Here is a 16,157-nt window from a genome sequence, read left to right as displayed (position 1 = left end):
CTACTTGATGTACTTGGTTTAAGAACACTTTTCTCTTCGTTTATTACCCAACCTAGTGAGGTTAAAAGTTTTATAGTTTTTGATACATTTTCTAAACAAGATTCATAGGTATCTCCAATTAAAAAAATATCATCTAAATAAATAATTGAAATGTACCCGCATTGTCTAAGGAGTTTAACAATGGGTTTCATAATTTTTGTAAAAACAAATGGAGCAGTGTTAAGGCCAAAAGGCAAAACGTTGAACTCGTACAGTTGATTGTTTAAGGAAAATCGAAGGTACTTTCTCGAATTTTGATGGATTTTTATAAAAAAATAGGCATCTTTTATGTCAACTGTACTCATAAAACAATCTTTCGAGATAAGTTTTACAGCTGTCCTTAAATCTTCTAATTTGAAGTGACAAGTTTTAATATATTTATTAAGTTGTTTAAGGTTTAGTATAAATCTCATTTTTCCATTTGGTTTTGGTATTAAAAATACCTTTGAAATAAATTGACCTTCGCAGGGTTCACATGTAGATATTGCTCCAATAGATAAAAGGTTATGAACGGCTTTTGCGAAATATTTTTTCTCAGTACTAGAAGGCAATGTCGTTCGTTGATACAACACTGTCTGAACTGGTGGTTCAATGAAAGGTATTTCATAACCTTTTATCCATGATAAGACGGTAGGATCGTTGGTCAAACATTTCCATTGGCAGTAGAAATGAGAAAGTCTACCGGCATATTTTACCGAATTTAGCGGTGGTTGTGTCTCGACGCTCGCTGCGATGTCCTCGACGAGCTGGCGCGCTGAAGCTTCGTCCGCCGCTCCGGCGCAGTCTCCTGGGGTCTTTGTGATGATGTAGTCCCCCGACGATTCGGGGGTGCTTTCACGTTTTTTGAAGAGAAATTAGCTGCTTTTCTTGTAGGTTGCTTGACAGGAACTGGCTTAAGTTCAGCACTAGATTTATTTATAGCCTTAGCGGCTTTTAAAGTTTCGGCCAAGTCATTACCGAATAAAAACTTATCTATTTTAGTATTTTCTATTTGTTCTTTCATATCTTTCTTAAGAGTGCTCAGAATAAATCCCTTCCTTGTAACAGAATCATTGTGTTGACAGTCACACAGTAACCGACAAACATCCATTAAATTTTTTAGTATTTCCGAGTTAGAATCTTTCTTGTTAATTAATTGAGTTATGATTATACTGAGACCCGCAATAGCACCAGCTAATTGTTTTTGTTTGTATTCCATAGCTTTAGTTCTTTTTGCAACTACTATAGGTATAGCGCCCTTTATTTCAGGATTAATGGCTGGTGCATCAATAAGAGTACAATTACTCGGTATGAGGAATTTTTCGAGCAACTCCTTGCGGGTTTCCTTTGATAACCCTTGTGTTGCGATATGCTCAAGTCGAACGGCCAGGTCTTTTTGAATATCTTTACCATATGTGGTAGCTGCCGTGGGATCTTCTCCAAGAATTTCCAAAATAGAACTATCTAGTTCTATAAGATTCTCATCGAGAATCTCCGTATTAGCAGTAGGAGGACAGGTCAACGGTAACATCTCTTTTTCGGCGACGAGATTACCCCTACATGGGCTGGGTGAACGGCTGTGAAGCCGTGGGATGTCATGGACATCAACGGGAACTTGCTGGATTCCGCCTGAAAAATTAATTTTATGCCGTTAAATGCTACTGCCGTTAATTACACGTTGCATTATTGCAAGTGGGTACTTGGGTAACAACAATGTTGTAAACCCGAAATGAACGGTAAAAAAACCGCATGTGCAATAGAAGGCATTACTATATAGTGGGTAGATATAACTCTGTTATTTGTTATACCGAAAAACCCAGTAATGCGATATCCTACAGATGAAGGATTCCCGACGCAGGTCCTTGAATAGCAGCGTGGAATTAAGAAACATTACTGTCTTGTGGGTAGATATAACTCAGATAAGTTGTTATATCGCAAACCCAGTAATGCATAGCTTCTAACAGCAGGTCAAGCAATTACTGTTGGTGTGTAGGTATAACTCTGATTTATTTGTTATACCGCAAACACAGGGGAAGCTATTTTAAGCACAATAAAGTTTAATCCTAGGTACCTTCTAGGTTTTCCGGTGACTGCGCACGGCTCCGAGCTGGTGAAGAAACCGCCAATTCTGATGACGATGAACATGATGAAGAACTTTCTTCAATTATCCGACGACGTTTACGATCATTGACTTTCTTTTCTAAATTTTTCACTTTTTTAAGTATTTTTTTCAATTCGACAGAATCACTATTGAAACGTTTTCGAGAAGACATAATTAAGAAATAATTTATAAAAAGCACGACGTGCTGTGGCGGAGCACTGAATGTGAATGAGTATGAAATAAGAAGTTGGCAGCCAAGCGAATAGCGCGTCCTACCCACATTTTGTTCAATATATATTTTTTTTTTTGACTACCTCAAATATTCACTGCTGTGGCGGCACATGTCATGTGTAACTACATGTGTAAACAAACCATAATCTTGCTAATCTTGAGGACGAAACACGAGCATAATACTACATAAATATTAAAACTTTTGAAATTATAATAAATTATATCTATTATTTTTGGATAACTGATTTCGCATTCCCAATTATGAGTAACAGTTCGTTAATGGGGGGGTGGGTAACAGGTCGCTTTAAGCCGACATAACTCAATTAAAGATCACGTACAGAATTGAAACCTTTTCAATGTTCCAGTCGGAAAGGCCGTGCGATGGTTGAAGGTGAGTTTTATTAAATAGTTTAATATATTTGCATTATTAAAGAAAATAATTTTTAAATTATCTGTTACATACAAGCATACCTAAATATAACCAGGTCTTTATTCTTAGCGGGCTAGACAGGGCCAACATTCTTGAAAGACTGATAAGCCACGTTCAGCTGTTTGGCTTAATGATAGAATTGAGATTCAAATAGTGACAAGTTGCCAGCCCAGCGTCTACAAAAAGAGCGCCAAATTAATAAGCCTATCCCTTATTCGCCTTTCCGACATTCACGGAAAAGAGATGTAGTGGTCATATTCTTTTTCTATTAGTGCCGGGACACGGCACTAAATTAAATTTTCTGTTTTTCGGGTTTGATTGTAGATTGAGGTCCTTCATTCTTTAAAAGCAAATCGTACACAATGCGTTTTTGCGTTTCGAAATTCTAAGTAGTTAAATGATTATAATTCGTTATTCCCCGCTCTACCCCGCAAGGGATATAGACAAGACCATATATATGTACCTATGTATGTATGAGGGTGCACGAAAAGTGAATAAATATATCTATATGTATACGGGGCATATTAAACATATTGAGTTAGCCTCGAAGTTCGAAACTTCTTTTACGAGATACCAACTCAACGATACTATTTTCTTTTAAAAATATCTACTTATAAAGATAAACATCCAAAACCTAAGCCAATCAGTAAAAAGTTCATTTCCCATCAGGCCCTGGCCGGAACTCGAACCTGGGACCTTCGGTGTCATAGTTGCCTGTGCGCATTACCACTGCGCCACAGAGGCCGATGATAAAAAAGTGAATTTTACTGCTAGTTAATATTGTTCCAGTTGTGGACCCAGGTGTGGTCAAAACAGGTGCTTACAAATATGAAGACGGGACGCGTTACGTGGGCGAGTGGAACGCCAAGGGTCAGAAGCATGGTATGGGTCACCTGGTGTTCCCTGACGGCACCAGGTATGACGGGTCCATGATCGGAGGCCTGTGTTCAGGGTTGGGGGTCATGGCTTTCCCAGACGGCGCTAAGTAAGTACATACATACATATAGTCACGTCTATATCATTTGCGGGGTAGAGCGGGATAGGCCACGTTCAGCTATATGGCTTAATGATACATACATACATATGGTCACGTCTATATCCCTTGCGGGGTAGAGCCAACAGTCTTGAAAAGACTGAATGGCCACGTTCAGCTATTTGGCTTAATGATAGAATTGAGATTCAAATAGTGACAGGTTGCTAGCCCATCGCCTAAAAAAGAATCCCAAGTTTGTAAGCCTATCCCTTAGTCGCCTTTTACGACATCCATGGGAAAGTGATGGAGTGGTCCTATTCTTTTTTGTATTGGTACCGGGGACCACACGGCAATGATGGAATTGAGATTCAAATAGTGACAGGTATTAACATTTTACTCCGTCAAATAAAAAAGCCTAGTACAATAGTCACGTCTATGTACTTTCCGAGGTAAAGGTAGGCTTGAAAAGACTGAAAGGCCGCGTTCGGTTGTATGGCTTTGCGATAAAATTGAAATTAAAAAAGTGACAGGTTGATATTTTAAATTGAATGCCATTAACAAAAAACCGACGATTTAACGCCACCAATAAAAGATTACTCTGGATTTTCGCAAATCTCACGGAAACTTTAGTTTTCAATCGGAGTGAAAGGTATCATATGTCGATCTACAGACTCTTATTTATACTCACGTGAAATTTCAAGAAGATTAAATTAGAAGATAACCTTTGCAATGGTAACAAACAAACAAATAAACTTATTTTTGCATTTATAATATGAATTGGGATTTGTACAGCTGTGCCGGTGTACTCAAAGTTTCTTCACTTGAAAGTTACTTTACATCAGGATAAAGCTGCAAAACTTTGGTATAGGTTAATTTTAATTAGGTACCTACACGTATTATCCATACTCCATACTTAAATAATAAATGCGAAAGTTGAGTTTATTTGTTTGTTTTCTCTTCACGCGTTATCTACGAGTACTAAACCAATTTTCTTGAAATTTTGCATATATATATAATCCTCTTAATCTCTTAATTATTAAGAGGAACGTTACGTGCGTTATACTTTTCATCCTGGTGAAAACTATAGATCCCATGGGATTTGCGAAAAACCTGTATTCATATGTAGATGTATGGATGATGCGGGTGTGGGGTGGTGCTAAAATCGCGCAACCTAAGCTGCGGATAAAATTTATTGTAAAACATTGGCTGTTAGTTTATAATTTTGTAGCGAGAGCGATGATTCGGCTCGACCGCCACCAAAGGGAAGATCTTCCGCCAGGCTAGGTGTTATGCCTGGGGAACCGCGGCTCCGACGATGTTGTGTCGGAGGTTGTATATATAGCTCCAATCCGTGAAATCTTTGAAATCGCGTCTTAGATTCTTCGCTGCTATTGGTTGAGCGCGTCAATTTCTTCGCGATGATTGACAGTTGTTGTGAGATTGGATGTTGTGACGAGTGGCGTAGAGATGTCGCCACAATTTTCATAAATATTAATTTCGATTCAGATATGAAGGCGAGCTGATGCAGGGCTGGTTTCATGGTCATGGCGTCTTCTGGCGAGCTGACGGCATGAAGTTCGAAGGGGAATTCCGTGGAGGCAGGGTATGGGGGCTTGGTCAGTTTTTATTTTATTTATAAAATAAAATAGGTTAGTACGCGCGCACACTGCGTAGGTACCTCTATTTTATATCGGACGTTTCGAATCATGTTACAATGATCAGTGGTCAACGCGCGACTGAAAACCAGTGGGCGTTATTTATATAAAAATTATAACATACATACATATGGTCACGTCTATATCCCTTGCGGGGTAGACAGAGCTAAAGTCTTTAAAAGACTGAATGGCCACGTTCAGCTTAATGATAGAATTGAGATTAAAATAGTGACAGGTTGCTAACCCATCGCCATCACCAATCGCCGAAAAAAGAATTCCAATTTTGTAAGCCTATCACTTAGTCGCCTTTTACGACATCCATAGGAAAGTGATGAAGTGGTCCTATTCTTTTTTGTATTGGTGCCGGGAACTACACGGCACTCCGGCAAAAATTATAATGGAAAGCGAAAGTTTAAAGTCAGTTTTTTTATTTGTTTGTTCACTGGCACAAACTAACACTAAATAATCATCATCATCGTCAGTCTCGCTGTCGATTTTAAGTAGAGCCCGAGGTCCACCTTTGACCACGATACTGGAAAAGTCAGGTTTACCTTGGTGGGTGGCAGGTGGCGAATCTTGTCTGACCTGGATTTTGCAGGGGAACCTAATCTGTATTTGATAATTTGATCAGATGTCATACATTTAATTTAATGATAATGAGGAAGTATCAATTGAGTAGTTAGCCAAAAGCGAGTTAAAAAAAAATCTATTAGCTAACGCTTTGCGCTGTAATATTTTTGTGGTCGTAATAATTTTAGGCAGCCACTCCAATAATTAAAGATGCAATTGTCTGGTCAATCCAAGATATAAAAAATACATACATACATACATATAATCACGTCTATATCCCTTGCAGGGTAGACAGAGCCAACAGTCTTGTAAAGACTGATGGCCACCTTCAGCTATTTGGCTTTAAGATAGAATTGAGATTCAAATAGTGACAGGTTGCTAGCCCGTCGCCTAAAAAAGAATCCCAAGTATGTAAGCCTATCCCTTAGTCGCCTTTTACGACATCCATGGGAAAGAGATGGAGTGGTCCCATTCTTTTTTTTTATTGGTGCCGGGAACCACACGGCACTATATATAAAAAATATATTTTTTTTTAGAATGAAGTAATGTCTTTGTCTAACCTTACTTTACACTAAAGTATCTCTCGGATTATCAATGTTCGAGTTAAAATAGAATTAAAAGTTAGCCTTTGCAAAGAAAATGGAAAGTCTGTAGGCTTGTTCCAGTAATATGACTTGATTGAAGTTTTCAGTATAAATTTCTATTATTTTATGCAAATTTAGTTACTACAAAATCTTTGTTCAATGTCTTTAACAAGTTGGATATTTTGATTGGAAATGAAAGCAAGTAAATTTATATTAGACTAGCTGTGCCCCCTACTTCGTCCGCGTGGAATAGTTATTTTGGGCATCATTTAAGGATGAATAATTTTCTTAACATTTTCCATTATTTCTTCGCTCCTAATAGTTGCAGCGTGATGTTATATAGCCTAAAGCCTTCCTCGATAAATGGTCTATTCGACACAAAAAGAATTTTTCAATTCGAACCAGAAGTTCCTGAGATTAGCGCGTTCAAACAAATAAACTCTTCAGCTTTATAATATTAGTATAGATACATTTCATCCATTTACGAAACTTTGAAAGGGTTAAAGTTAGAAATAAGATTTTTGAGTCCAGAAAAAAGAGAATATTAAAAAAAAGTTACACTGTTACCATCTTACTTACTTATAAAACGTCTCTACATGTTTACAAAGAAAATTGTGGGTTGTAGTTCAGGACATAAAGTTCTTTTATTGTGATGAGAAACTAATGTAGGAAGTACGTAAAGCTACACATCTGTGACCCGACACGCACTTGACTGGGGTTTATTGAAGTATCATTTGACGAGATACATATGTATAAAAAGGTAGGGTGTCCGTCCGTGGGTGGGTCTGCGTTTTTGTTAGCTTTCCTTTCAAAAAGTGGGTATTTTTTTCTTATGTACATTAATGTTGTGTCAACAGTCGTGCCTTGCGCGTTCGTTGAGTGCAGCAGTGTGCAATAGTGGCTTTATTGTTGTCATTATATGTCTAAGTCAACGTCGAGTGATCGGTGTAATCTGTGGGTGTTATAATTCAGTGACCATTTTTTAATAAATCTGTCTGGGTCTGCTCGTAATGGCATTGCAGCATACACCACCTGGAAGATTTGCTTCGGATACGGATATACCTGCGTCGCTTCATGAGAAGGATGTTTTTCCCAACTTCCGTAAGCGTAGGCAGCCTCATCACGACATAATAGATTTTGAAGATAAATTTAATAGTCAATTATCCATGTGGGATCGAAAGATAACAGACTGTGTGAGTAAGGCTGTTTGTTCGTCGGTTTCTTGCGAGATGGCGTCAATCTCATCTAAACTCATTGAGATAAATTCCAACATCGTCGAACTTAAAACAGACAACATTAATATTCGTAAATCGGTGGATGAAACCAATCAGCGATTGAGTGAAATGGAGAAGGCTCTTAACTTCTCTATTGAGCGCCAGGAATCATTTGATGGGAGATTAAAGAAAGTTGAAGAAAATATGACACAAGCCAGCGATATTAATGCCCAGGTTCAGGCGCTTGAGCTCAAATTGGCATTAATGGAACAGCAGGCCAGGCAATGCAACATAGAAATCTCGAATCTACCTGAGAGACGTAATGAAAATCTTATTGGTGTACTAAACAGTTTGGGTAATTACATCAAGCAGCCAATTAATCCTGTAGACATTGTGTCAGTACACCGAGTGCCCCATGCGGATCCCAGCAGTCGACGACCAAAAAATGTAGTGGTTAAATTATCCAATAGAATTTTGAGAGATAATATAATATCAGCTTGTCGGGCAGTGAAAGGATTGGATACACTTAAGCTTGCTTTACCGGGGGCATCCACCTCAATTTATATAAACGAACATCTTACCCTACGCGGTAAATTATTATTTCGTCAGTGCAGAGAAGTGGCAAAAAAGCTGGATTACCGCTACGTTTGGGTCAAGCATGGGACCATACTGGTTAGGAAGATGGATACATCTCCGGTTCTTGCCATCCGATCTACCCAGGATATCGCCAAAATCAAATGATGCTCATACGGATTTCCAGTTGCGTACCGTTCGAGGTTATGTATATTATGTCAGTGTGCGTGTTTGCCTGTATCGGATGACCCTCGATATCAATAGATTACATTCATTACAAACACTGAGTAATATTAATAATAAACTGTACAACTTCTGTTATTATTATTTTTTGAAAAATAATACCGAGAATTGTAACAACATTAATTGTGTTACACTAGTTAATTATAAAAAATGTCATACAGTAACTGTTTTAAAAATTTTGTTTTCGTATATTGTAGCTTTGAAATCGTCATATTTCACGATTTGCACGAATACAGTATCTAAACATATACTTGTTTTAGGATTTAGTATCGGTTTGATAAGTCATGTTATTTTTTATGTGTCATATTCTCAATCGAATGTACTTATGTGTATTGTGATGTGTTGTCGCTACGAACTACAAACTACAAAACATATAGTAATGTTTTATATAAAATTATCTTAGTTATGGATAAAAGTTTATCAATATATTATCAAAATTGCCGTGGTCTTAAAAGTAAATTACATATACTGTATATGAATATACTTTCGCACGATTATGATATTTTAGTATTAACAGAAACTTGGCTCAACTCGGAAATCTCGGACGACGAATTCATCGATGCTAGGTATAGGGTATTTCGCGTGGATCGTGATTTTATTCGATGCGGACGGAATGACGGTGGCGGTGTTTTGATTGCAATGCAGCGTGCGCTCTGTGCTAGCGTGCGTGTGGTGGACCTACCGCTTATCCTCCCAACTGTTGTTGACCATTTATGCATTGAGTTTCGATTAAATACACAATGTTACTTTATAAGTGCAATATATATACCTCCAAATGAACCATATGAAACATATCACACCTACTGTGACATTATACAAAGTAAAATTAGTAACGACTATGACCACGACACCCACTTCTTTTTAGTTGGAGACTTTAATCTACCTAAGCTGACATGGAATTATAATGATAATGACTCGTACAAGTTACGCGTGCAAGAGTATGAACCAACTCTGACTCATAGAAATATAAGAAATTTTATGACATCCCTAGGTTGCTATCAGTTAAATACACTTAGGAACGTTGATGATCGCACGCTTGACTTATTCTTTACTGACATGTTAAATTGCAATCTTTCGTCAACTAGTATAGCATTGGTTCCTATTGATAAGCGTCATCCTGCCTTTTATGTGTTGGTACCTTATAGAGATAATAATAAATGCTTGATGCGTAGAACATATACTAAAATGTGTTATGATAAGGCCGACTATAATGTTATTAGACAGGAATTGGCAAAATTGGATTGGGAGTTAATATTACAAGACAAGAATGCTGAAGAAGCAGTATCCATATTGTATGAAAATCTGTATTCTGTTATTAGGCAACATGTACCCAATAAAATTGTCAAACCATCTAAATACCCCGTATGGTTTACTCCATATCTTATTGATTTACACAATAAAAAAAAGCGTGCGTGGCTTTTGATGAAGAAGAGTAATAATGAATCATGTTATAACCTATTCTCTATATACAGGAAACAATTTAAGATAGAAAGTGCGAAATGCTACAAAAATTATATTGCGAAAGTAGAAGATAGTGTAAAGGATAATATTAAGTGTTTTTGGACTTATATTTCAAAACGTAAAACTACAACCAATATACCTAGTAATATCATATTTAACAAAAATACAGCTGATACTCCCGAAGAAATTTGTAAATTGTTTAATGACTACTTTCGTTCAGTATTCCAGCCATCCTCTGTACCTGATAATTATGAATATGTTGATTGTTCTAAGCATGACGTAAATTATGAATCTTATGATCTACTAATTACTGAAGTTGAATTAACCGCAGACAAAGTCCGTGATGCTTTCTTGGGTTTAGATGAGTCTAAGGGAGCGGGTGTCGATAATATACCTCCTATATTTTTTAAAGAAACTGCAGCTATAATGGATGGGCCTCTGTGTTACATATTCAATAATTGCTTGAAGAATGGCATCTTCCCTTCAATATGGAAGTGTGCTAGAGTTGTGCCCGTACATAAAAATGGATCTAGGAGTAATGTTGAGAACTATAGGCCAATATCTATCCTAACTGTCTTGGCAAAGGTATTCGAAAGACTTGTTCATAATGCCATTTATCCTAAACTACACACCATTATTTTACAACAACAGCATGGATTTGTCAAACATCGCTCCACAATCACTAATTTATTAGTCTACACTACGGATTTGTTTGAGTCAATGGATAGTAATAGGCAAACGGATAGTGTATACACAGATTTTCGAAAGGCTTTTGACAGAGTGGACCACAAGAAACTGCTTGACAAGATTGCGTTTAATGGGATACGTGGTAATTTGTGGAGGTGGTTTAAATCTTACATATCAAACAGAACACAGAAAGTAGCAATTAACGGGTGTGAATCTTTTATTGCTAATGTTACGTCTGGCGTACCGCAGGGATCTATTTTGGGCCCCCTCCTGTTTGTTGTCTACATAAATGACATTGGAAATTGCTTTAAACACTGCAAATTCCTTCTTTACGCTGACGATCTGAAGATATATAAGGTTATTGAAAATTATATTGATCATTTAAAGTTACAAGATGACTTAGACCGGTTTAGTGTCTATTGTGAAGAAAATAAATTACAGCTCAGTATCAATAAATGTAAAACCATTTCATTTACCAAGAAAAAAACAATAAGTAACTTTTCTTATACCTTGACGGGAAATACCATTGATACAGTTACTAATATAAGAGATCTGGGAGTAATCTTTGATAACCAATTAAACTTTGATATTCATATAGAAACTATTATAAGTAAATCATTTAAAATGTATGGCTTTGTGATGAGATCATCAACTGAATTCCAAAATCCTTTAACCCTAGTTCATCTTTTTAAATCATTAGTTAGACCTTATCTTGAATACGCTGTTATAATTTGGAATCCAATATATGATAAATATAACAACAGTATTGAGAGGGTTCAGAGGAAGTTCCTGCGGCGGGTACAATATAGAATCACTCATAATAAATCCTCCTATGAAGAGCTATTGAATCAATATAACTTGCTTGAACTAAAATTGAGACGAACACAATTAGAAGCAATGGCTCTTTATGATTTGTGTAACAACAAATATGACTGTACTGAGTTGGTTAATAAGGTGTGTTTTAAGGTACCTCCACGACCTCGTAGGAGACAGCTTCGTCAGAGGCCATTGTTTGCTGTCAAGTCGTCGCGCACTAATGCTGGAGTACGATCTCCATTGAATCGTTTATTCGACACTTACAATAAAAAATTCACCAGTATAGACATTTTCTCTATTACAACTTATTCTTATAAGAAGAAAGTGATAAGTGCATTGAAAAACTAATATAGACATACAGACAAATATACATGCAGACGTACGGACACACAGACAGGCATAACAACATGAACGGGAGGTATAAATCAGTATTTAATTTATAAATGTAAGTAAAACAGCAATCGATTTACAAGTAAAACCATTGTGATTGGAACCTCTACCCTAATCTATATACATATAATAAAATAGTAAAAATATTTTGTGTGTACATTTAGTATTTTCAACTGAAATGGATAGAGGGACATTTGGAATGAATAATAGAAAGCAAATAATAATAGAAAGCAATTTTTTTTTCCTCTTTTTTTTTCTATTTTTAATTTTTTTTATGTCTGACTGTCTGTCTGTATGATCACGCTTACCTACGAAAGTACTGAACCGATTTACTTAAAATTATAACCAACCATAACCAATATAAGTGACGAAATTTAAAATTCATATTAAATTTATCATTGTACGACAGCATTATACCTGATAACATCCATAATATTATAAAGCTGAAGAGTTTGTTTGTTTGAATGCGCTCATCTCAGGAACTACTGAAAAATTCGTTGAAAATTTAATTTTGCGTTGAATAGACCATTTATCGAGGAAGACTTAAGCTATAAGGAGCAATAATGGAATATGTGAAAAGGAACGGGGAAAGTTATTCATCCTTGAGGGCTTCAATGATGCCCAAAATAACTATTCCACGCGGACGAAGTCGCGGGCACAGCTAGTTTAGTAATACGTAGTGAAGTAGAAATATTTTACGCTCAGAAAGTTAGTGATATCGTTTCTCAACTACCCACTTGACTTTGTTTATCTATGTCGTGTATTGTGTTCTGAGACGATATATAAATACTTGACTTTAATAATTAATATGTTTATACAATATCGTAAAAGACGACTGATGGATGGGCTTGTAAACTTGGATTAATCGCTTTGGGCGTCGGGCTGGCAATCTGTCACTTCTTGATTTTCGATTAAATCATTTAGCACAGCTATTGAATATGGCCTATCGATCTTTGTGGGACTGTTGGCTCTGTCTACCCCCCTTGAGGATGTGGACATGATGGTATGTATGTTATGTTTAGTGATTAGGTTTTTGTTGGAATGTCGGTGGGTAGATAATGTTGGAGGAAGTGGCCAAGTTCCTGGAGTTTCTGATTTTAATCATTATGTTGTAGTGTCAGTGTCAGTTACCATTTTATTATATGCATGATTTTTGTATTGATCCTGGTGTCGCTGTGATGAGTTCGTCGGTAACCGTGATTATCGTCGTAGGTCGTGAATCTATAAAAATCTTTCTGACTTTTACCTACTTCTTACATCATTTAAACCACGGACTACCTTACGGGGTATCCTTAAGTAGCCGTCAACACCAATAATACTGATACGTGTTTAGATACTGTCATATTTTTTTTAGTACCCTTTTTCATCACTCTATTAAAATTTTTATTATACCAAGTATTATTACATTGTGACAACAGTTTTGTTATGTATTTGCAGCACACTCAATGTTAGATAATACAGTAATCTGTGTTTACGTTATTGGTTTTGCATTTACACATACGTGTTATAGATGTAAACTGTACATGATAAATATAATGTAAAACTGTTTGTAAACAAATAAAGAGAAAAAAAAAAAAAAAAATGTTTTCTCTCTCCCATCTTTACATCAAATCTACGATCTTTTAACATACATATGGTCACGTCTATATCCCTTGTGGGCTAGACGGAGCCAACAGTCTTGAAAAGACTGAAAGGCTACGTTCAGCTATTTGGCTTAATGATAGAATTGAGATTCAAATAGTGACAGGTTGCTAGCCCATCGCCTAAAAAAAATCCCAGGTTTGTAAGCCTATCCCTTAGTCGCCTTTTACGACATCCATGGGAAAGAGATGGAGTGGTCCTATTCTTTTTTGTATTGGTGCCGGGAACCACACATAATGTTCTATAAACTTTAATAAGGAAATTTAATTTAATTAAAAGCCATACGGCTAAACGTGGCCTTTTAGTCTTAACGAGACGGATAGCTCTGTCTACCCCGCAAGGGATGCAGACGTGATTAAATATATATAAAAACCTCTAGTCCATATCTTCAATTGGCTTCAATTTGGACAGAAAGATAATCCTTAAAGCAACTTGCGAATTATGTAAAGAAAAGAACGATTAACAAAATAATTATATATTGGGTGCTATTTATACAATCCTTTAACATAAAAAATAATCGAATGAAAAAATGTGAAAAGAAACAAAAAACTATTGAACAAAAACGCAACGAAATTCAGAGAAGACTCCGCAATTTCAAATTGCCGGGCGCTAGGTCTTCCATTAAGAGACAGGACCGTATTCTAGGGGCCGGACTCAGCAGAAACTTAAATACGACATAATGTAGGTACAAATAATAAAAAAACTTTAAATATTAATTATAAAATAAATATTAAACTTAACCTAATACCCGCTACATCCTCATTTCTCAATTTAGGTCTGGTGACGTTCAGCGACGGCAGCAATGGATTCCCACGCAACGAGGGCTTCTTCCAGGACTGCAGGCTGGTCCGCCGCAAGAGATGTCCCGAAGTAGTCCAGCGAGCCCAGAAAGTGGCGTACATGGCGAGGGCGCAGTGCCAGCAAATATAGAGAAATAAATTTTGTTTTTTGTTCAATTGAGTTGTTTTTGTTTTGACGGAGAGTGTGTGGTTGTTGGAAGGCAATGAACATACATACATATACATATGGTCACGTCTATATCCCTTGCGGGGTAGACAGAGCCAACAGTCTTGAAAAGACTGATCGGCCACTTTCAGCTATTTGGCTTAATGATGAATTGAGATCCAAATAGTGACAGGTTGCTAGCCCATCGCCTAAAAAAAAGAATCCCAAGTTTATAAGCCTATCCCTTCGTCGCCTTTTACGACATCCATGGGAAAGAGATGGAGTGGTCCTATTCTTTTTTGTATTGGTGCCGGGAACCACACGAAGGCAATGAAATGGACAGATAAATAAATAAATATAAATAAATATATACGGGACAAATAACACTGATTGAGTTAGCCTCGAAGTAAGTTCGAGACTTGCGTTACGAGATACTAACTCAACGATACTATATTTTATAATTAATACTTATATAGATAAACATCCAAGACCCAGGCCAATCAGAAAAAGTTCTTTTCTCATCATGCCCTGGCCGGGACTTGAACTCCATGCCAAGCGTACTGCCGCTGCGCCACGGAGGCCGTAGAACCTCCTAACCGAAGATGTACCTTGGTTTGATCGGGTTCGTCATGATAGAAGGTCTGGTCAAGAGTACTCTTAAGAAAGTCATTATCGTCCTGGCTCAAGGTCATGTCAAGAGTACTAAACTAAAAAGAGTGAACGAAATGAAAGACATATGCAAGGATTATGGCAAGTGGAAAGATGTAGTCTCTGTCTACCTCTTCCGGCAAGAGACGTAATCTAGTATAGTATATAGATATATTGACAGCCCAATATTTGATTTTGTTTTTGCTTACCCAACGATCAATTAATACCATACAAACATACATATTATCACGTCTATATCCCTGCGGGGTGGACAGAGCCAGCAGTCTTGATAGACTGATAGGCCACGTTCAGCTTAAGATTAATGATAGAATTAAGATTCAAATAGTGACAGGTTGCAAGCCAATCGCCTAAAAGAAGAATCCCAAGTTTATAAGCCTTTCCCTCAGTCGCCTTTTGCGACATCCATGGGGAAGAGATGGAGTGGTCCTATTCCTTTTTATATTGGTTCCGGGGATGACACGGCTCGTTATATACGCACGTAAAGTCTCAGACAGGATGTAACCAAACCTATCAGATGTACATACGTACATATGGTCACGTCTATATCCCTTGCAGGGTAGACAGAGCCAACAGTCTTGAAAAGACTGAATGGCCACGTTCAGCTATTTGGCTTAATGATAGAATTGAGATTCAAATAGTGACAGGTTGCTAACCCAACGCCTAAAAAAGGATCCCAAGTTTGTAAGCCTATCCCTTAGTCGCCTTCTACTACATCCATGGGAAAGAGATGGAGTGGTCCTATTCTTTTTTGTATTGGTGCCGGGAACCACACGGCACAGATGTACGGTAATTTAAATATCGGCAATCCCGTGTCACATCTGGCCCGAAGGGTCACATAATCTCGCCGGAGGCTGTAGAATGAATTTCTTAGAATGAGATATAACCGGAATCATATCGGGTGAACCTTTCCTTTAATAAACCACGGAGCTCTCATTTATATATATTATGTTGTCACT

The 16,157-nt window shown here is 37.1% G+C and overlaps 3 protein-coding genes across 3 annotated transcripts; 2 read left to right on the top strand and 1 right to left on the bottom strand.

Moving 5' to 3' along the window:
* Nucleotides 1–739: 739 nt before the first annotated feature.
* LOC132901843 (uncharacterized) lies at nucleotides 740–2,231 on the bottom strand. The gene has a single exon (XM_060944708.1). It carries the CDS (start codon nucleotides 1,547–1,549, stop codon nucleotides 740–742), a length of 810 nt encoding a protein of 269 aa, XP_060800691.1. The 5' UTR covers nucleotides 1,550–2,231.
* Nucleotides 2,232–2,731: 500 nt separating this feature from the next.
* Nucleotides 2,732–14,517, top strand: LOC106142837 (MORN repeat-containing protein 4 homolog). The gene is made up of 4 exons (XM_013344750.2): nucleotides 2,732–2,741; nucleotides 3,555–3,765; nucleotides 5,260–5,369; nucleotides 14,363–14,517. The coding sequence occupies exons 1-4, from the start codon at nucleotides 2,732–2,734 to the stop codon at nucleotides 14,515–14,517; spliced, it is 486 nt and encodes a 161-aa protein (XP_013200204.1).
* On the top strand, nucleotides 7,438–8,710 carry LOC132901837 (uncharacterized). Its single transcript, XM_060944669.1, has one exon. The coding sequence runs from the start codon at nucleotides 7,573–7,575 to the stop codon at nucleotides 8,515–8,517; it is 945 nt and encodes a 314-aa protein (XP_060800652.1). The 5' UTR covers nucleotides 7,438–7,572; the 3' UTR covers nucleotides 8,518–8,710.
* Nucleotides 14,518–16,157: the final 1,640 nt, after the last annotated feature.

The sequence above is a fragment of the Amyelois transitella genome, chromosome 6 (genome assembly GCF_032362555.1).
Source record: "Amyelois transitella isolate CPQ chromosome 6, ilAmyTran1.1, whole genome shotgun sequence".
NCBI classification, from domain to species: Eukaryota; Metazoa; Arthropoda; class Insecta; order Lepidoptera; family Pyralidae; genus Amyelois; species Amyelois transitella.
Note: the sequence above shows the minus strand (reverse complement) of the source record. Positions and strands in the feature narration are given on the sequence as shown.